At 41.5% G+C, this 22,466-nt stretch overlaps 1 protein-coding gene across 7 annotated transcripts; it reads left to right on the forward strand.

Annotated features, from left to right (window-relative positions):
• The first annotated feature begins 616 nt into the window (after positions 1-616).
• Positions 617-21,143, forward strand: UPF3A (UPF3A regulator of nonsense mediated mRNA decay). Of its 7 annotated transcripts, XM_054565902.1 has the most exons (12): positions 617-842; positions 2,102-2,208; positions 4,284-4,390; positions 5,928-6,026; positions 6,141-6,251; positions 10,623-10,678; positions 10,769-10,927; positions 13,483-13,526; positions 14,555-14,624; positions 15,554-15,714; positions 17,482-17,776; positions 20,117-21,143. In XM_054565902.1, exons 1-12 carry the CDS (start codon positions 642-644, stop codon positions 20,267-20,269), a joined length of 1,563 nt encoding a protein of 520 aa, XP_054421877.1. In that variant the 5' UTR covers positions 617-641; the 3' UTR covers positions 20,270-21,143. The 7 variants fall into 7 exon arrangements, with proteins under 7 accessions (XP_054421877.1, XP_054421880.1, XP_054421878.1 ...); XM_054565905.1 differs by lacking the exon at positions 17,482-17,776 and having other exon boundaries at positions 20,117-20,296; XM_054565903.1 differs by lacking the exons at positions 13,483-13,526; positions 14,555-14,624.
• The last annotated feature ends 1,323 nt before the right edge of the window (positions 21,144-22,466 follow it).

A 22,466-nucleotide genomic window follows, 5' to 3' on the forward strand; every position in this document is an offset into this window, starting at 1 on the left:
CCGTCACTTGACTTTTCGTAAATGGAATTGCTATTGTCTGGAGAAACGTTCAGATTTCCTTGAAAAAGAATAAATAGCTGTAAATAATTTATTAAGCACAGGTATGTAACTAGCCAAAGGGCTTGCTTTCCTCCGTGGGAAACAGATCCAGCCCTCCAGAGCCTTATTAAAGGTTCCTGCTGGAGCCAAACCTCCTCTAGTCCTGTATTTCCTTGTGACTGTTGACAAGTAGGGAGGGGCCTTCGATGCCTTTTCTACCCCGAAACCCGAAGTCCGGGCAACAGGAGGGTGTGAGCAGTCTGACATCTCACGCCCTCCTCCCCTGCCCCAGACCGCTGCCTCCCGGTGACCGTACGTCTCGGCAGTGGCGGGATCAGGCGCCGGTGGAGGTGTGGATGTCCAGGCCGCGGGGCTCCCAGACTCTGCGCTCCTGGTCCCGGCCCCGCCGCAAGCCTACTAACCTCCGGTGTCTCCAACCCGATGTGCAAGTGCGGCTTCGGAGGTCTTGAACCCAGAGTGGGAGGGCGGCGGGCAGCGTCTGAACCGAGGGGGCGGGAGCGAATGTGGGGGCGTCGGCGTTCCAGTTCTCGCGAAGTTTAGGCCCAGGCGAGAGGCGCTGGTGGATCCGCAGCGGGTGGGGAATGCGCTCGGAAAAGGAGGGGCCCGGAGGCCCCAGGGCGGCAGTTGCTATGCGGGGCCAGAGCGGGAGGGAGAGGACGTCAGCTGTGGGGACTCCACAGGAGTCTCCACGGAGAGAGGCAGGAGCACCGCCAGCCTTGTCCTCCAGCTGTGGGGGCAGCGCAGGCAAACCTCGCGAGGAGAAGAGGACTGTCCTGAGCAAGGTGGGTGTGAGACCAGAAACGGGGCGGGGTAAGGCCGGAGCGACGCCGGCAAAATTCGCGAGAGGAAGAAGGTCCTTCCCGGAGTGGAGCGGGGCGAAAACGGGTGGTGCCTGCAAACTCCAGAGGATGGTAAAAGTCCGGAACATGGAAGGACGCCAGGTGGGCGGAGCAGTGCAGGCAACCCTCACTAGAGGAGGAGGAGAAGAGCTAGATAGGGTGGTGCGAGCCAGCAGCCAGAGGACTTATCAAGGCGGAGGCGGAGCGAGGAAAGAGGGCGGGGTGAGTATAGGAGATGCTCGCCTACGTCTCAAGGAAGATGATCCAGACCAAGGTGGAGGCGGGGCGAGGCGAAGGGGTGGCTAGGAGATGGAGGGGCGGGCCTCAGTGATGCAAGCACGGGCCAGTGGGCGCGGCCGAGGAGCTGCACTGGTGGACGGGAGCGGGGGCGGGGCCACTAGCGGCGGGGCCGTATCAGCACCGCGGACAGTGGCCTGGCAGCGCTGTCCTAAGCACCTCATGACGCCAGAGACAGTTTCTGGCGCACTCTGACATTTTCTTTTCGGATTTGGGGAGAAAGAAAATTCTTTTTAGCCTCCAGAGGTGGACTTTGGGGCAGAAACGCTAGGCTTACCAGCTAGGGGTAGTAGTTGTCCACACTGTCGAGGACCTGGACCTGAGGGTGCACGAAAGGGAGGTGGTGCGGTTAGGCGAAGATCCTTTAAGGTCCAGAGAAGCTGGGAAGGTAGAGAGCCTAGAAAGCCTGATGGTGCAGTGGGACAGAGCCAGCAGTGCAGACGCTGTGGACTTGAGGCGAAAGGTGTCCACCGCAGGCGGAGTTACTCTTGGCAGTAAGAACAAATGCTGTTGGTTTGTTTGGTAAAAACACTCCAACACACACACATTCCTTGCATGGGTCTTAACCTTCTAATGTGGCCTAACATGCAGAGAGTTATTTTTCAACTGGAGCACAGACATGCTAACAGTTGTCTGGTAGTAATGAAATGCTTACATGAAAAAGAGCTGCTATGCACAGGCTTTTGTGACCTCAAAGAACCCTTTTCAATTATTCAGCCTTCATGATCCGTTTGACAGCCATGTTCTCATGTATGTTTTTCTGAACCTTTTCTAAAATGTGTGTTTCTGCTGGACTCCTGGTTTAAGTTTTCCTCTCAGTATAAATACAGGTCACCAAGCATTGAAATAAGTAAAGCTTAACATAGCAATAGTGAAACAAAACCCAGCCAGCGTCCTTTCTCCAGGTGGTTATCCGGCGCCTTCCTCCCAGCCTCACCAAGGAGCAGCTGGAAGAGCACCTGCACCCGCTACCTGCACATGATTACTTTGAGTTCTTTACTGCGGATCTCAGGTGAGAAGTTGTTTACCAACACTAAGAATCTGAGAGGTGTTGTCACTTTCTGGCAAAGTATTATAGATAATAGAAGGTATCTCTATTTCCATCTTCTTTCCCACATGTTCCCAGAAATCAGTGCAGTCCTTTATTTCTGCAAGTTGTTTCTAAGTAGGCAGATCATTAAATCCCTCTAAAATAGATTCTAAATATGCTTCTACTGACACCACCATAGTCTAAGAAAAAAAAAAAACAACTCACTAGATCAACTGACAACCTACTACTTAATTTTTGTTTTTGGATATCAACAAACCATATCTCATGTAGCTTTTTAATGTAAATTGTATTAAGTATAACAGAATAAATTGAATAAATAATACATGTGTAGCCTGATGAATTTTCACAACTGAACATGCCCATGTAACTAACAACAGATAAAGAAACAGAATATTCCAGACCCCAGAAGTGGTCTTGTGGTCCCTTCTATCACTAGCACCCAGTCCCCACCCCACCCCTCTCAAATTGTATCTTTTTCAATTCCTTGTACAACTTGGGTACATAGTTGACTCTGACAACACTTTTTACTTTCAAATCTCCCTTTTATTAACAAAGAGAGCACTGACTTTGGGTGACATCTTCAACTGGTGACAGTTCAGCTGTGATTTAGTGATTTTTCACTATTTTTTATGATTATCTTCATTATTACCCTTTTTATCTTCAATTTCATAAGTTCCCAATATGGTAGCCATAAAACTTTCCTTTTGAATAAATGCATTGAAGTAAAAAATGTTAATCTATTCAACAAAAATACCACTAATAGGTAAATGTAGGTATGGTTAAAAAAAATAAAGATGATTTTCAAATGATTAAAATTAATAGGTAAATGTAGGTATGGTTAAAAAAATAAAGATGATTTTCAAATAGTTAAAAAAATAAAGATGATTTTCAAATGATTAAAAAAAAAGATGATTTTCAAATTATTAAAATTTCAAATGATTAAAACTCTGCCCCCTCTGGTGGGCTGCGGACCTCTCCTTCCGGGAGTCCAGGGACCTGGAAGGCCTGGTTGTCAGAGGGCAACTTGGAGGAGCTCCTTACCAGGGTGGGCTCCACTTGGTCTGGCATCCCATGCCAGTTCTCATTGGCGTCCTTTGCACTCGCCATGAAGTTGGAGTTGCTGTCTCCTTGGACCTCAGGCGGACACACTCCAGGAGACGGGCCTCCCAGGAATTGGCCCCCCTCAGCTACCCCCGGCTGGATGGCGAACATGGCCTGGAGGCGCCCGCCCCAGCGGTGGCTCCACGGGCCTCACGCCGGGACCTCGGCCCTCGGGGATGAGTGAGGGGTCCCTTGGCCTGGGTGTCCGCGCGGGTCCTGGCATGGGATGCATGGACCCCGAGCTGATCGCCAGCCCCGGTACAGTTGAAGGAAGATTGACACTGGACCCAGAGTGACTCAGCTGGGAATCCTAGTCCCACCTTTTCACTAACTGCACCCTTTGCAATTATGTAGTTTCTCTGAGCCTCAGTGTTCTCATCTGTGAAATGGGGTTAAAAAAAAAGTCCATACCTGTGAAGGAAATTGGTAGCTGTGAGATAGCAGAGAAAGGCTTAGCTTTTCTATAGACTCTATACAATGTGCTACAATAAATACTTGTCTTTACAGTTAATACTTTTCTAAGTGTTCTCTAAATCAATAATATTTTTTACAATATAACATTTTCTACTATGAAGGAATTATAATTAGCTGTATTGCAGCCATGATACATGAGGAGGCATGACATTTGAATAACCTTGCCTTTGGTTTTCAACCCCTGAGAACCAATGTTGTAACTCTGGCTCCATGCAACAGAGAAACTAACCTACAGGATCTCTCCCAAGTCATTAAAGAGATTTTAGTTAATGCTTTGTTTGTTTCTTGTCTGTTTGTCTTTGCTAAAGAATATGCAGATTGTTGTTACTTACTGAGAGAGAAATCTTTGCCATAGAGGTTTTATCTGAAGTAGTTTGTTGTATCCAGGCAAGGGGAAAAAAGGCAAAATTAAAGAAGTCATATATTTTACTAACCGCTTTCACTGTTATTTCTTATTTCAGTCTTTATCCTCATCTCTACTCAAGAGCATACATTAATTTTAGAAATCCTGACGACATTCTTCTTTTTAGAGATCGTTTTGATGGATATATCTTCATTGACAATAAAGGTTGGGTTATTAGCTTTTTAAACTCCTTGTTACATTCTTATGTACATTAAGCTTTGCTGGAATATTTGAGAGTTTAAGCTTTCATATACTAATCTACAGCGATGTGTAAATTTACATCATGTTGTTATGATTGTATTGTGTGCTTTTGTTAAAAATTAAAATTATATATAAATGAAAGAATCCTAGCAATTATGTGATAGTGACAACCTATTTATATATTATCATTGGAGATTGAAATATTTTATATAAATGAGTAAATGAGTTTTCTAGATAAGTGAACTTTACTTTTTTATGTCTCCAAACTAAATTATTTTACCCATGGTTAATAAAAATTGTATTATTAACCATGGGTTAATAGTATGAATATGAATAATATGAAAATATTACTCATTTATATTATTGTTTCCCTAAACAGAGTATTATTCAAAATTATATCATTTCTGGATAATGTCATGGGAGTAGGTGATTATAATATTAAACATCAGTTTTTGACCATGTTTAATATCGTTGTCTACTGATACCAGGTAATTTACCTCTATCTAAATGGTTCCAATCCTCTGCACATTTTGGGTCCTGCTTTTGATATTCTTTTTTCCTTTTCCTCCTTTCCTGTCAGACTGTTAGCCATTGTGTTTGCTGCTATCATGTCTGTACATTTTTAACAGCATATTGTTTTCTATACATTCCTCATCAACCAGCTTCTTTCCACTTCACCTCACTCCCATACTGACAGGCGTTTTTTTCCCCTCCACTGAGGGGTCACAAACTGGAAAAGATGGTTAAAGGGTGACTAGGCTGGGGCCACGAGATTTTTGCTCAAGCAAAACAAGCAAATTTAATTCTTGAACCATTTGATATTTGTGTTAAGTGCTCATTTATGCAGTAATTCATTCATTAGCCTTTTTTCTTTTCTTTTTAAAAATTGTGGTAAAATACACATTACATGATTTTACCGTCCTATTTTTTAAGTGTACAGTTCAGTAGTGTTAAGTATGTTTGTATTGTTGTACAGCCAGTTTCCAGAACTTTTTTCATCTTGCAGATGAAAAAATTCTGTACTCATTAAACAACAACTTTCACCATTTCTCCCTGTCCATAGCCCTTGGCAACCATGCTTCTAATTTCTGTTTCTATGAATTTAAATAATCTGGATTCCTCATAGAATTGGAATCATACAGTATTTGCCTTTTTCTGACTGGATTATTACACTTAGCAAAATGTTTCATGGTCCACTAATGTTTTAGCATGTGTCTTCCAGGTAATGGGGGAATAACAATATCATAGTCACCTGGTCATTCCTGGCAAGTATAAAAGTGATTATTTGGTGGGTTTAGCACTACAGAGGTAGAGTGTTCCATTTGTTGATTAAGCATATAGCAGATTCTCTTAGTGATCATTTCTTTTTTATGTTTCCTCCACCCCACATAACAACAAAACAAATTTCTAATGACTTTCATTCTGAACACTAGATAATTCTTTTCTAAAATGAATATAGTAGAATTTTAGAGTGATTTTTGGAATTTGTTTCTGGTTAAAGGCCTAGAGTATCCTGCAGTGGTAGAGTTTGCTCCATTCCAGAAGATAGCCAAAAAGAAGCTAAAGAAAAAAGATGCCAAAACTGGAAGCATTGACAATGGTGAGTCCTTTTTCAAAGACTGGATGATGAAACTACCCAATTAAATACACTGATCAAATATAATTTCTTTCCTTTATATGAAGGAGTGTATTTATTTTCTTTTTCAATTTACAGATCCAGAATATAAGAAGTTTTTAGAAACTTATTTCTTGGAGGAAGAGAAAGTTAGTGCCAATCCTGAAACTCTTCTGGGAGACATAGAGGCAAAGACAAGAGAACTTATTGGTCTGTTTTGCTAATTTCTTCCCTTTACTTTACTGAGATATGTATTTATAGGGTATGTACTTATTTCTTGTTTTTCATGATTTTCATAAAAAATTGGCACTTGTGACAGGTTTGGTAGAAACAAAGAATATTTCCTAGTTTTGATAAAATAATAACAAGACGGCAGCTTAGGGAAATACTCAGAGTCTGTGGATGGGGGAGCCTGAGTTTTCAGGTACACTCATCTTCCTTCAAAGTTGTGATGAATTAACAGTAGAAAAGACATTCGAGTGTTCTGTTCTTGGCTGTATTGGGGAAAGAGTGTTATATCTCAGGGTTGAGGTCAGTATCTTTTCAAAGACCAATCACAGAAATAAGATACTTGGCTTCCGTATGAGGTCATCTTGCTGCTGTTTAAAAACATATCAAGTCTCCTGAACAAGCCAAACAAATGAGTGGATAAACCCAGCCAGAGAATTGAATCTGGTTTGAATCAGACCTTCTGCTCTTCGCCTGCAAGTGGTGTCTTTTAGAAGTGGTTATCTCCAAGGAGCAGTCCCAAAAAACTCAAGAGTAGACACGAAACACCTTTTACTGTGATCTGGCACTCTGCTTGTAGCTCCCAAACATGCCTAATGTGTTCCCTTTTCTGCCTGTCTCTCTAATCAGTTCCAGGCTGCCCCTCAAGGCCCAGCTCCCCATCCTCCCCCTCCCCATGTCTACCTCCTGCCCACTCACTAAGAATTGCAGAATAGGATATTATGCTGCTTATAATTTACCTTCTTCTTCTTTCTAAAATATATTTCATTGTTTATTATATTATAGTTGTCTCAATTTTTCCCTCTTTGCCCCCCTCCACCCAATATTGCCCTTCCCTCCAGCTATCTCCCCTTAGTTCATGTCCATGGGTCATGCATATAAGTTCTTTGGCTTCTCATTTCCTATACTATACTTAACATCCCCCTGTCTATTTTGTACCTACCAATTATGCTTCTTAATCCCTGCACCTTTCCCCCATGCTCTCCCTTCCCTCACCCAGCTGATAAACCTCCATGTGATCTCCATATTTATGATTCTGTTCCTGTTCTGGTAGTTTGTTTAGTTTGTTTTTTTAGATTTCAGTTGTTGATAGTTGTGAATTTGTTGCCATTTTAATGTTCATAGTTTTGATCTTCTTTTTTTTCTTAAATAAGTTCCTTTAACATTTCTTGTAATAATGGCTTGGTGATGATGAGCTCTTTTAGCTTTTCCTTGCCTGGGAAGCACTTTATCTGCCCTTCCACTCTACATGACAGCTTTGCTAGATAGAGTAATCTAGGTTTTAGGCCCTTGTTTTTCATCATTTTGAATACTTCTTGCCAGTCCCTTCTTGCCTGCAAAGTTTCTTTTGAGAAATCAGCTGATAGTCTTATGGGAACTCCTTTGAAGGTAACTCTCTGCTTTTCTGTTGCTGCTTTTAAGATTCTCTCTTTATCTTTAACTTCTGGCATTTTAGTTATGATATGTCTTGGTGTGTTCCTCTTTGGGTCCAACTTGTTTGGGACTCTTAGTGCTTCCTGGCCTTGTGTGTCTATTTCCTTTGCCAAATCAAGGAAGTTTTCTTTCATTATTTTTTTCAAATAAGTTTTCAATTTCTTGCTCTTCCTCTTCTCCTTCTGGCACCCCTATGATTTGGATATTGGTACATTTGGAGATGTCCCAGAGGCTCCTTGTACTGTCCTTGTTTTTTTAAATTCCTGTTTTTTCTTGCCTAGAACCATTGTGTAGAGAGCCAGTTGAATGTTTATTTCTTTCTTATGTTCCGAATAGTTGATTTGAATCCTGGCTTCCTCCCCTCCACTGATAGTTCCCTATAAATTTTTTTTTCACTTAGTGTAACCTTCATTTCTTCCTTTTTGTTGTTGTCATACTCAGTGAATTCTTTGAGCATCCTGACCAGTGTTTTGAACTCTGTATCAGATAGGTTGGTTATGTCTATTTCATTTAGTTCTTTTTCTGTGGTTTTGTTCTGTTCTTTCATTTGGCAGTATTTCTTTATCTCCTCAATTTGGCAGTCTCCCTGTGTTTGTTTCTGTGTATTAGATAGAGCTCCTTTGACTCCATGTCTTAGTAGGATGGCCTATTTTAGAAAAGGCACCTGTAAATTGTGTGGGGCGGAGATTTAGGTAATCACCAGAGCAGGGAAACCTGCTTCACCACTTTGTGGCTCTGTGTAGGGAGAGGGCTCAGAGAGTGGACAATGCCTCTGCCGGGCTTCTGAAGGTTTGTCCGTTACCCCATTTCTAGTCACTTCAATGACTTCTTGTGTGCAACTGGCCCCCTTCCATCTGTTACCCTGGTGCTGAATCACAGAGTGGATGGGTTTGCATGTGTTCTGAGTCCATGAGGATCCTGTAAATGGAGTCTCCTGAAAATCCAGCCATTTCTTCCGCCACCCCAACCCCCACTGCTTTTTATAACCAGAAGTTATGGGGTTTTATCTTCCTGGTGCTGGAACCCTAGGCTGTGCCATCTGGCCTGGGGCTGGGGTTGCTTGCTCCCAAGGTATTCCTCCCAATTTTTTAAAAAAGATTTTACTATTTATTTTTAGAGAGAGGGGAAAGGAGGGAGAAAGAAACTTCAACATGTGAGAGATACGTTGATTGGCTGCCTCTCACATGCCCCCAACTTGGGTCCTGGTCTGCAAAGACTATGGTGATGGTGTCTTCTGTGCATTGGCTGTCTGTAGGTGGTAACAGTTATACTATTGGTTAAATTAGTATATTACATGGTCATATATATATCCTCTATTTAATAAATAATACACTTCTGTGGTTTGCAAAGTACTTTCTTGTACATGGTCTCATTTTCCTTTCACATTGATTCTTCAGGGGTAACATGGCAGGTATTTTGTTGGAGAAGAAGGAAGGCAGGTACGGTCTCAGTTCAGCTCTTTCATGCACCAAAGTAGGTCTTGGCCCTTGCCTTGGCAAAACTTCCATGGCACAGAGCAGAGTCCTCCCTAATTTGGGGTAACCTGCTTATTATGAAGTGCATCAGCTGTGCTAACTAATCTTAGACCAGAGTTTGTTGTGAAAACCGGGGCCTCACAGGGGGTGGGGTTCTCTTCTTGGCTCCCCTTGCCTGTGATGAAAGGTGAGCATGTGCACCGTGTCAGCTCTTTACTGTGGCCGGGAACCTGCCACAGTAAGTTTGATAGGTAACGTCAGGATATTCAGGAGTCCTCAATTCCAAGTTAGGAACCCCTGGCCAGGGGCTCTCTAATAATTTCTGATTCATTCCCCATCCTCAAATTCTGGAAATGTCATGTCAGTCTTCAAGTGCATCCAAGGATTCTTCCTTCCTTCCTTCATTTAATCTGAGGTCTCAAAGACTTTTACTATAGACCCAAGCTGTCTTCCACCCCTCACCTAAGTCTTCAACCACTGCCACAGGGAGCACATACCTCTTGGAGCCAGTCCCTCGGGGGTAGCACCTGGAGGTCTGCCACATGTTTGGGCACCCAACATCTAGGTCAGGTCAGACAGGTCAGGGGCATGAAAGTTGAGGATCCACTGAGAATTTGTGGAGACCTTTATTCCTGAGTACTTAGTAATTTTTAGGTCAGCAGTGCCATATGGAATTATTTTCTAAGCTTTTACTTCTGGTTATTCTGATTTATGGAGCATATATTGTAAGAAAGTATAAGAGCCCTAAGAGCCTACCTGGTGTGACTCAGTGGACTGAGTGCCAGCCTGCAAACTGAAAGGTCGCTGGTTCAATTCACTGTCAGAGCACATGCCTGGGTTGCGGGCCAGGTCCCTAGGTGGGGGCATGTGAGAGGCAACCAATCGATGTTTCTCTCACACATTGCCATTTCTCTCCTCCCTTTCCCTTTTTCTCTTAAAAAAGTAATTAAATAAAATCTCTAAAACACACCTATCCTTTAAAAAAAAAGAAGAAGAAAATATAAAAATTCACAATGCCTAGAACCATTGTGTAGAGAGCCGAAAAAGAAGAAATTGCCAGAATATGTGTTGAATCAAAGTGAATATATATATGTGTTATGTAATGATTTAAAATATCTGCAAAATTGTGCATATATAACATTTGGGAAGTTTAATGCATTGTACTCATTTTGCTTTTTTGCTTTTATACCATCTCTGTGAGTAACCTATGACTCCTTTAACAATCAGGAATTAAATGCCTACTATCTGTGAAATTGTCAGTGCTTCCAAATTACTTGACTTTATAGTGATGGAATAAGAACCCACCACAATCCAATGTCAAACTGTAAAAATGATAATATTCTTACCTTAATTATCTTAAGTATTATATTAAAAACAAGTATTTAAGACAAAGAAAAATTTTATTTTTGAGCTAAATACTCCATTACAATTTTTTAAATTTTAGCTAGAAGAACCACACCTCTTTTGGAATACATTAAAAATAGAAAATTAGAAAAGCAGGTATGTCTCATCTTTTACTTGATGAATATCCTGCCTGTTTCTACCACATCCATGCAGATAATTCATACACATGCTTTTCCACCTCATTAGAGAATTCGAGAAGAGAAGCGAGAAGAGCGAAGACGAAGGGAGTTGGAAAAGAAACGCATACGAGAAGAAGAAAAAAGAAAGAGAAGAGAAGAAGAAAAATGTAAGAGAAAAGAAATAGACAAACAAAAGAAAATTGCTGAGAAAGAAGTAAGGATTAAGGTAATTTGGAGGAGACTTTTTATTTTTTTTTTTCCAAAAATAGTTCTGTTTTCCTAATTATGTCTTCTAAGTATTTTAGCTCTCTAGAAGTAAAAGAATATTTTCAGTTTGTCTGGTCTTTTTTTTTTTTTAATTTAGTTCCCTTTTTCTATTCTACAGTAGTAGTTCTCAAACTGTGTTCTCTGAGCCCTCATGTTTCCTTGGGCTTTCTGTGTTTGGGAGGACTGGGCGGATAGAAGGGTGGAGGAGGACCAGCCTTCTGGGTCTGAGGGGAGCACTTCACCCCAAGGAGCCCCACATTTAAGTACTGATATTATAGTTTGGGCTCCTGCTTACATTTTCCTCTAACAAAAAGATTTCCTGACGAAAAAATACATATTTGAAAACCACTGGCTAGTGCCTTGCTATGTGAAGGCTGACTCATAGAACTGGGTTTCTCATAGAGATGGTGTCTGCATCTCTTGCCCAATTTCTCCTTTGCCTGATGCAGTAGTTTAGGGGGATGGTTTCATTCATTGAGGAACTTTTCTCCATGTAAAATATTGTTGCCCCAAATTGGAGTCAGCCCTTGCCTTCTTAGTATTTTGCTCAAATGACCTTATTAAACATAGGTTTCAACCTAATGTGCTTCTTACCTCATTCCATAAAGGGCATAAAGTGCCCTATTGGGATTCATTAAAATTGTGTGATATAAAGGAAAAAAAATCAAAGGTCAGTACTTGGGGGAAGATAGAGAATAGAAAGGGAAAAGATGGGGAAGAGATCATAGTTGCCATCCTTGTGCCATAGATTAGTTTCTGATATTTTTGGTAGTCAGACACCTTAGATTATGCTGCAGTAACAAATAGTCTCAAAATCTTACTGGCTTTGTAAAATTCAAGTTCTATCCTTGTTCACGTCACTTGTCCATTACTTGTCATAGCCATCTAATGACCCAGGCAGGCTCAGAGGCTCCATTTTAGCATTTGTTTCTAAAATATTTATGACAGGGAAGGGAATGTGTAATATGGCAAATTGCACACTAGTTCTTAAACCTTCCACATAGAAGTGACTGACCTCTCTGCCCACATTTCACTGGCCAAAGCCACATGACCCCACCTAACCTCAAATAACAAATAAAATGAAACCTTAGTATTATAGGAAATATCTTTGTACATTGTAGAAATTCAGCTCTGTCATGACCAGAGACAATGTAGGTATACATTTAATGCAAATTTTATGGTCACAGATGTGTGAATATTGCCTAACATTTTCATTTTACTTTTTAGACAAAGAGCGTAGCTCTCTCCGTGCCTAATGCTCTTACATTCTCAAAAGCACTTTCATCAACAGCTTTGAAAGTTTTTTTGGGAAGAATAGCACTGAAACTTGTAACTTACAATTTCAACCATAATTTTAAGTAAGACCTCAAGTGTTTGGAGTATAGCATTTTACTTTTTCAGTTTGGAGAATGAAATTAAAATCCAAAATAAGTCAAAGAAATAAAAATAAATTTAAGTCAGTAAAGGTAGGATCCTTCATATAGAAAAAAAGAAATTAAAACTTAAACACAACAAGAGAAAGAGTCTTGTCCAAATCTGGTGGAACCAAATCTTGGTGGCAGGTCAGACCCCGGGGAGTGAGAAGTCCATAGCTTCTGTCCTTAGCAGTGTCTGGTGTTCTGACCTGCCAATACACATCTGACCCAAGTTTAAAGAGTAGCCTTTAATAAGCACCTTTGCTCAGTTTGGGGATCTCTGACTTATGAATCATCTCTGACTTTGGATAATTTAAATTTAAGAAAAAAACCCCTGAAAAACAAAGTCTGTGAAGAAATGCCAAAAGAATTTGTATTAATGGCCTAAAAATAGAAAGTCAGAGAGATTTCCTCACAGCTATTTTTAGCAAAAAAGACAAATGTGATACAACAGCGTGAAACAGGAGAGCAACCCAGCAGTTTTTTATTTTCCTGTTAGGACTAAAACTAAGCAGTAAGCTTAAGTTGAAGGAGGAACTTAGGCTACCAAAGTTACAAATAAAATTCCAGAATATATAATTTATATAGTATGGATTATATTATCTACAAAATGTTGTGTGATATTTTTCATGAAACTCTTTAAAAACAGATGTGTGTCTCTGACAGCTGGTTACAGGCAGGTAGAAGGAGCGCAGACGAGGGCTGGACAGAACCACACCAGAATGGGCATCTGCTTCTACCGCCTCCTGTGTCATGTGCCCCTGGCTTGCCCCTCACTCCCTTCCTTTCTTCCTTCTTTCCTTCCTTCCTTTCTTCCACCCTTTGCCAGGCTAATTGTACCTGAGGCCTCTGCTTGCTTTTTCTCCATGGTGAGCTCTTCCCCAAGGCGTATGCCTTCTCATAAGTGACTCCTTCTCATCATCTGGTCCCTGTTCACGTCTTATTTTCACAGGGAGGCCTTCCCTAACCCTTTTGAGAAACCATTCCTCCTCCTCCTCTCACCTGATATCTTTCTGTCCTTTTATTCTGTTTGTAGCATTTCATACCACCTGAGGTTATCTTGTTCACGGTATTCTGTTTTTGTCATTGCATATGCCAGTCTTCCACCCCACGGCCACCACTGTCACAGCTAGAGTATCAAGGGTGAGTTCACTAATGGTGGGCACTTGTCTCTTATTCACAGCTATATTCTTAGCATGTAGCACAGGGTCTTTTTCCCTGGTTCCTGGCACATACCCTTACAACCCTTGTAATCTCTGGAGTGATGAGATGTCTTCTTTATAATAATGTGGTGATGGTGGCTGATACCCTGGATAGCTTCAGGGTAGGAGCTGGTCACCAGAAGGACAAGACATGATTAGAGGGTTGGAACTTGCAGCTCTACCCCCTGACCTCCAGAGAGGGGAGTGGTGCTGAGAACAAGTTCAGTCTCCAATGGCCAGTGACTTACTCAGTCCTGTGTAGTGGAACCTCTGTGAAAGCCTGTTCTATGGGGTTTGGAGAGTATCCAATCTGGTAAACAGATTTAGGTGCCAGGAAGGTGGTATCCCTGCAAAGGGAGTGGAAACTCTGAACCATTCACTGTACCTTGCCCTATGCATTTCTCCCATTTGGCTGTTCTGGAGTTGAATTCTTTATAACAGACCAGTAATAGTGAGTGAAACACTCCTGAGTTCCATGAGTCAGTCTCATTCAAGAACCCCCTGAATTTATAGCTATTCAGTCAGGAGTACCAGTGGCATCTGAAGTGGGGACAGTCTTGTGGGATCTGACATTAATTCCAGATAGATAGGGTCAGAACTGAATTGAATCGTAGGACACCAGCCTGTGTTGGAAGTTGCGGAAGTGGTGTTTGAAACAATACCACACACTTGGTTTCAGAAGTATTGCGAGTGAAAACAGTGCACAGGTGCACAAATTATTTGTTGGATGGATGGATGGATGGATGGAGGGATGGATGGATGGAGACACATGCTACTGTACTTCCAGACCTCCTTCAATTGCATTTATTAGAAGCATGTGTTATTTTTGTAATTAAAAAAAGGTTGATAATTATCTGAAAGAAATGTTTAAATTCACATATCCCACATAGGCAGAATGAGAGCATATACACAGGTAACATAATGCATACCTTTGATGAGAAGTGGCTTCAGTGTTTTGCCTTACATCAGGGGTTCCCAGCCTCCGCGTCATGAACCAGTACCAATCCTGGCCTGTAGGAACCGGGCCGCACAGCAGGAGGTGAGCTTGAATGCAACGTGCTTCAATCATCCTGAAACCATCCCCCACCCCCGCCCCCATCTGTGGAAAAATTATCTTCCACGAAACCAGCTCCTGGTGCCAAAAAGATTGGGGATCATTGCCTTACATTATATCTGTTTCTTTTTTAAATGGGCTAATTTAGTCTAAATGTACCTGTTTATAATTTTGCTATACTTTGCAATTTAAAATACGTTTACTTTTGTGAGTGAAAACAAAATTCTCAGAAGTAGATCTTCCATTTATGTTCTGCAAGCTGACTACCTGTGGTACTTAAACTTTGAAGAGTAGGAAGTTCTATGGGGAACTAACATGGCGGAAGGCCCAAAGAAAGGAGCACTAATGTGTCATAGCAACCTGCTAAGTCTGTTTTAAGAAGGGGAATGATAAGGGTTTTGAAAACTCTAAAACTGTCCTAAAAGTCATTAATATAAAGCAACCATTTTAAAAATGTCTTTTTCCTTATTACAAAAGTAATAGTTTTTTATTTTAGAAAAACTAGAACCTGTAGGTGAAAGGAAAGAAAATTGTTTCAGTTCTGCCACTTAAAAATAATCACTATTAACACAGTGTTGCAAGACTTCTAGACATTTTTCTGTGTGTGTATCAGCAGAAATAGAAATAGGAATCAAATCATTCTTTTTTTTGTAACATTCCTACATTCATTAATACAAGCATTGAGTCATCACATTAACTATCCTAAATCATTTTTCATAAATACAGAATGTTTCATTGACTGAATGTTGCCCTAAGTGTTGAACTGAAAACCTGTTCATTGGACCTTTATCTTACATTTTTTGCTGTTCAAACATTTGGGCTCAATATTGGTATATATTTGTAATTATTTATTAAGTGACCTCTTTTATAATATACTCTTAAAGTGGTATTTTACTAACATCATAATTTCTTAGCTTCTTAAGAAACCAGAAAAGGGAGAGGAAGCAGCCACCGAGAAACCAAAAGAACCAGGAGAGGAAATTGATACTGGAGATGGACAATGGGAAGCCTGTCCTGGCTGTGCTGTCGTGAAGGCCAAGCCCTGGGACAACCTGCCAGAGGAGCGCAGGGAAAAGTGAGCCCCGCACTTCTATTTCTTTGACCACATTAAGCCTCATAGGATTGTCATCAAGTCGTAGTCGTATATCCTTTGTCAGTTTGAGTGCATATATTTCATAACATTCTTGGAATTCTTGAATGCTTGTCCACATTTTTGTTTCTCTTTGGTTGTTCTAGAAACTTGGTAAGCCCATTAGTCTGCAGCCGCAAGCCTATCTTTGAACAAAGGAAATGTCCTTCTCTTATTCCCTTTGGGTTTCTGTTATTGCACTCTATGTCTTCAGGGTCTTCTTCTCAGTCTCTTTTCCTTGTAATTTTTATCAGTTTGTGATTTTCCTGTGTGTTTTGAGATATTTTGCCTATTTGATATTCCGGACCTCCTTCCATTTGTCTGTGGAATTATAAATTTGAGAACTTAGTCTTTAGGCGCTGAAAGTCTTTTGTGCTAAAGAGAATTCTAAGTGCTCTAATTCCTTTGCTGGAGTTGTTTCCCCTCTGGTCCCACGAAATTTGACCCATAGCTCTAGATCCTGGTGTTCTCCCATCCCTGCCTCCCTCCCTCTGGGGGTCCTTTGGTACATAGGCATTTGCGTGCTTATGACAGGAGGCTATTGAAAGGAGCTTGGGCAGGACTTCTCTGGGGACAAGACAGACATAGCACTCTCAGCACATGGTCCAGGGAAAGTCCAGTGAGATGTCTGTCAAAAGGTAGACCCCTCATCTTGTCCCTGGCCCTGGGTTTGGTCATCTCCTCCCAGTCAGTGGGGCCACATGCAGCTGGGTTTCTTGCCCCCTGACCCAGGGCTCCTACTCATGCACTGCATTTGGACACTCGCAGAACTTCCCCGAGGCTAGAGTTGCTCTGCTCACAGGAGTGGCTGGAAGTGGATTCGAGTTCAGAGGGCAAGGTTGTGGGTTAGGCTGCTGTTTGCCCAGGACCACAGTAATCTGGAAGACTTAGTACTGCCTTCTTTGCACACTAAGTTATGTAGACCTTCCTTTTCCTCTTTTTGGGGGTTCTGGTTTATTGGTTTGCATATAAAGTTAACTTATACATGATATCAGTTCTGATTTGTTAGCATTGTGGTTTGTGTTGCAGATATTTGTATTATTGCTTGTGATACAACAATGCCTTTTGTCACGTTTCTGGCACCAATTCACACTTGACTTATAGATCTTTTCATCCCCACCAGTCCTGCTCCTTCTGTATGTACAGCATCCAGAGATGGTATATGAGGACTTTTGCTTGTGGTTCATGAGGGAAAGACTTTTAAGAACCATATAAGTTAACCAGCCACTTACTTGTTTACTATTGATTTAATAGTTTGACATATACAAAAGTATTGTTAAATTTCAGTTATAGTTAGAGCAGAAACTAAGCTGTCAGTATCAGCTCTCATGATTGATATGCATTTGGGCTACTGGGAAAGTCTCTTGACCATGTGAAGTCTCATTTACTTTACAGGGGGAATAAGGGGGAAATGTATTTACTCTGGGGGGTTACTAAGAATTTAAAAAATATGTGTATCTGGTACATTAGCATAGGACTTAATACATACGTGTTACTCAAGTGTAACAGTGAATAGTGTTAACACAATATTCATCTTTTCAATAGCATTTTAATTTAATGCCTGTGGAATGCCCATCATGTGCAAACTGGGCATAAAGCAATGGGCAGGCTGACATATTCCCTGCCTTTTCTGGAACTTTTACCCTGGAAGGAAAGATAGGTAATTGACAAGCAGTTTACATAAGGTTACTGATAATTTGTATTAAATCATAGGTCACACAATGACAGTGATAAAGAGCAAAAGGAAATGGAGAGGAAATTTCGAGAAAAAGAACTTGAAACACAAAAATACCACTTGGATGACAGCAGAAAGCTTAGAGCTCACTATGAGTTTGACAAGTTCTCCAGAAGAAACGAAGAGATGAACTTGGGGAAAGCATTCACCCCAGACAGAGGGAAGGCAGGGAGCCAGGACCGTGGCATCCCTGTGGAAGCAACAGAGAGACCAGGGAGGGAACAGAAGAGTGAGGATGGCCTGGCACCCAGAAAGGCGAACGTGCGAAACAAGGTTCTTTTCTTTATTTGGCATAATCCCTTATTCATGTGTTTGTGCTAAAGTATGAACTGTACTTCTGCAGGCTTAGGACTGCTTTTCCAAACAGAAATTCTTTCATTTCACCAGAAAAGGAAAATCTACATAGGGTCTGAGGGACAGGATCGCACCCTCCGACCCTGAGAGGCCCGTCTACACTGGATCCTGCGTTATCTTAGGGATGCACTGCCCTGAGGGTCTCTATTTGCTAGAGCAGTGATTCTTGTCCACTTAGTGGGTGCCAAGTGCTGAATGACAGATTGACAAATAGAACTAGCTATCATCTTTTCACCAGGGAAAAAATAGGCTTTTATTTAGTATAAAACTATCCCATTCATACCATTTGATTGAGAATAAATAAGAGTATTTTATGATATTTACCTCTAATACAGAAAAGAAAATATTAATGATATTTAATGGAGCTTTCTTTTTCATTATTAACAATGTCTGATGGTTAATGGACAATCAAATGGCTCATAAACACCCAGAAGTTAGATCTGCAGTATCAGCAGAGGATTGAGATTACCCACTTCGTCAAACAAACAGGTTTTCTTCTAGAAATTTGAGGTTAATTTGTATTCAAATCACATTGTCACAGAGAAGCACTATAAATAGGGTGATCTCCCTTCCAGGGCCAGGCCCCATGATGCTGTCCGTCCCGCCCCCCAAAGCCCGCCCTCGGGGAGAGCAAATGGGACTGCGGCTGCCCAGGCTGCAGGGCACACCCACCTCCAGCTCTTTCCTGACCCTGGCGGCCACTCTCTGTGCTCTGTCTCTGACTTTGTCATTTCAGGAACTCTATATAAATGGAAAGAAACATAAGAATATGCAACCTTTTGAGATTGGCTTTTTCACTCAGTATGGCTCCCGTCAGATCCATCCAAGTTCTATGTGGTATTAGTGATATCGATTTTCTAAATGTTTCCAGTAAAAGGCAAGGGAGATCTTCAGAAAAGCCTGACCCTTCTAGCTTCACCCTTGACTGATCAAGCCTGTATTGGAAAGGGTTTCTAAAGTTGCCCTAACCTTGGGTACACCGAGTACAGGCATGGGTCTCATTGGTGGGGGTTATTCCTATGAACACTTGTTTTTCAACTGCCTTTTTATTTAACAGGAGTGAGTGGTTTCGGCATTTGCACAGCTATAGGTGTGGGAACTCATGATGACTCCTTTCAATTAAGTCTCCAGTGCCGTAGCAGTGATAACGTGCTTTATGTGTAATAGCTCCTTTCTTATCAGGCCTGGCAGGGTATGACATGCTTTTACAATCAGTTTTGAACTCTATACACAATCGATGTTACCCTGGTGGAAAGCAGAGCCATGCATGTTGGCCTGAGATGGTGGTCTGTGAAGCCTGCATCTTGGCCTCCGCAGGGATTCAGATCCATGGGGCCTACTGAGCCCTTTCCCATCTTCTCATTGGCCAGGCTTATATTCAGAACAATCTGATAAACCCAGGTGGTGACTGTGAGGCCTCCGCCAGGAACGGGTAAGGGTGCAAGAAACAGCAGTGGGACATGCCCACTCTAGTTGCACTGTCCTTGCGCTCCAGGTGGCTGTGGAAAGGCTGAGGCTGCTGCTGCTCCATCATACACGAAGGCGAGGAAGGAGCACTGAGGACAGGTGTGTCCTCCCTGGGCTCTAAGCTCCGCTGAGCTGGGATGGGATTGCTCCCTCCCTGTCCTTGAGTGCTGGCTTCCCTGAGAGGAGCAATTGTTCCCACTGGGATTACCAGTCCCAACCTTCAGAACTGTACTGTCCTTCTCTAGTTTCATGGTCCTCATGCCTGGAAACTATTTGATTGCATTTTGTGTACTTTATTCAGTCTTTGTTTCTATTCCACTACATCTACAAGTTTAATAAGATGATGGGTTAGTATTTTCTATAAAGGGGACAGTTCAGAAATAATCCACTCAGAAACTGCTTATTATGAATGTTGTTAACTGTTTAGCACTCTAAAAGCCCTCCCTGTAAGGGGCCATGCCTCATTTTGCTTCAGACCTCAGGTTCACTGCCTGGCAAATTTGAGGCACTGAGCTGTGTGTGAGACCTGTCAGCTCTCAAACTGGGAGGAGAATGCCATGTTATACAATTTCCACAGTGTTCTATGTTTGAGCAATAACACATTAACTCTATTTTCATGGCTTTTTTTTTTTTCCTCGAAATGCTTCATTTTTGAAATAGTGCTGTGAAAAAGGCTGATTTGTAGCTGCAAGAGTATCATAATTAAGATTCTCAGTCCCTAAAAATAATAGACGTTGTTCGCTCCTGAACTGCCAGCTCTTGGAACAGTGACCCATCCTTTTGTCCTGGCAGGACCGGCCGTCCTTGCCGCTGTACCAGCCAGGAGCTCGCATGAGAGCACGTGAATGTGGTGGAAGATTCTCTGAGGAGGGCCGTGCTGGGCGGAGGGCTGAGGCAGAAGATTCAACAGGGGCTGGTTCCAGGAAGAGCAAAGAGGCAGAATGAGTCAACACGCATGCCACAGTTGTGACAAGGGTGAGCTCGCATTCCAAATTCCATGGATTAGAAATGTGTAAAATTAGTCTGGAATATAACCTGCAAGGTGAATTGACTCCTTAAAAAGAAACTAGAAACTGGTGGCATAGAAACAATCTTTTTAAAAACTCAACAGAGTTTTCTTTGATTTTACCATTTCTAGTGTAAATTACCATGTATCATTTAGCCAAAACAGAGAAAATGATCTCCTTTGGAAAGTAGAAAATATGACCAAAACAGTATTAATTCTGAAGCACTTTAAACGTATTGTCGGAATAATTTACACTTTGCATTTTACACATTTGTGAGCAAATAATCTATTGGGATCTGTACCTCATTATGCTCCTTGTTGGTTTTCAGGGAGCCATAGTCGCTGGGAAGTGAGCAGCTCTCATTCCAGTACAGCCTTGTTAATTCACTTATGCACCTTGTCATGAGATTCCAGGAAGTCTGTTGTGCAGTAGCCCCTCTGATAGGAACCTCAACACTGTGTAAAGCCCAACTTTAATTATGGCCCTTTTAACAATTTGGCCACTGACTTGATGAAAATGGTTTGTCTTTGTATGGATGTGCTTGTGGTTTATAACCATGAAGGTTTAAGAATTGCTAACATAAATGGTGTTATTTTGGGACATGGACAACAACCTACGTACACTATGTAGGATTTTTTTTTGCAGTCTAATTTTAAAGTGACTTTTTATAGCTTTCTGCAACTATGCATTCTATAGTATCTTTTCCTTTTAGTGAAATTTAAAATGTCCGTGTATTTTTGGCACTGTGATTTGAACCATAAAAATTAGTTGCTATAGGTTTGAAGTTGTTACTGTACTTTTCCTATATAGAATTTTACACAATAAAATTTTGCTTTTAAAAATGTTGCCTTACCTGAATATTTTGTTGATTATATCCCTTAATAAATATGAAATGTTTGTCAAAAAACTACGATTTAGTCACTTATCCTTAAAAACATCTATAACTTTTGGACAGTTTTATAGCATTGCTCTTCCTTGCTCTTTACTCCTGAGCTCCCAGAATTTGGGGACAGGCTTTGCTGTGGACTCAGCAAGGTCCATGTGATCCAGAGGAGCACTTTGTAGGCTTTATGGGCTCTGTCTCATCTACTAAACTGCTGTGGTGGTGAGAAAGCAGCCTTAGACAATACACAAATGAATGGACAGGGCTGTGGTTCCAGTAAAACTTTATAAAAGCAGGCAGCAGGCCATATTTAACTTGTGGCCCCTGCTTAGAGGATGGATCAAATTGGATCTCCTGAACAGTGAGCAGCCATGGTCCTTGCTGTTCATTTGTGCTCTGATCTGGAGATTTCCAGACCTGAAATCCAGGACATGGTAAATCTCATTTCTAAGGCCCCCATCTTGCTGGCTTGTTTGTATTTGGTGACCAAAGACCTAGAGGTTTTTGATGCTCATTTCAAAATTTTTGGTTTAAAACAATGAACAATAACTAAACTGGAAATTTCAGCAGAGGGGGTTTTAATAGCAGACTACAAAAAGTGGAAGGATGGATCGGCAAACACAAGGGCATGGCAGTAGAATTCATTCAATCAGAGGAGCAAGAAGAAAAAAGAATGCGAAAAGAATGAAGATAGCTTATGGGACTTAGAGAACAGGATCAAGTGGGTCAATGTATACATTGTGGGGGTCCCAGAAGGAGAAGAGAGAGGCAAAGGGGCAGATTTTCCATTCAAAATAATGGCAGAGGGTGCTACGGTTTTTTAAAATTTATTGATAGAGAAAACAATGAAAAAGACCCAGAGTTTGTTCCCCATCACAATCTAGATTTCGGCCTCCAAGAATTGTCCTATGCTAGAGGTTTGTTGAAAATTCAGTTGGGATAATCAGCTCAATCTAACACATAACAACAAAAAAAACCAAAACAAGTAAAGCAGCCTTACAAATGATGGCTTGCAGTCACAATGAACCTTGTTTCTAAAAGTGGATCTCACAACAGAATGTAAAAAGGCTCCAAAGAAGCTCCTTAAAGAAAAGAAAGCTAGAACTCCAATGCTCCAGAAGCTCCCCTCTCTCCACAACCACTCCTAGACCCAAGGGATTCCTTCTGCAGACAACAAAGCACAAAACACTGGCGGGATGAGTACCCATCTGCATATTGATATTTCATTTACAAATCACCCCAGGACAGCTCA

The sequence above is a fragment of the Pteronotus mesoamericanus genome, unplaced genomic scaffold (assembly GCF_021234165.1).
Source record: "Pteronotus mesoamericanus isolate MK-2021 breed Mesoamerican mustached bat unplaced genomic scaffold, CSHL_Meso_final contig_169, whole genome shotgun sequence".
NCBI classification, from domain to species: Eukaryota; Metazoa; Chordata; class Mammalia; order Chiroptera; family Mormoopidae; genus Pteronotus; species Pteronotus mesoamericanus.

Coding starts and splice junctions, on each gene's coding strand:
- UPF3A (XM_054565902.1), top strand. CDS start 642: ATGCGCTCGGAAAAGGAGGGGCCCGGAGGCCCCAGGGCGGCAGTTGCT. Junction 2,209..4,283: donor TTCTTTACTGCGGATCTCAG/GTGAGAAGTTGT, acceptor TTCTTATTTCAG/TCTTTATCCTCATCTCTACT. Junction 6,027..6,140: donor AACTGGAAGCATTGACAATG/GTGAGTCCTTTT, acceptor TTCAATTTACAG/ATCCAGAATATAAGAAGTTT.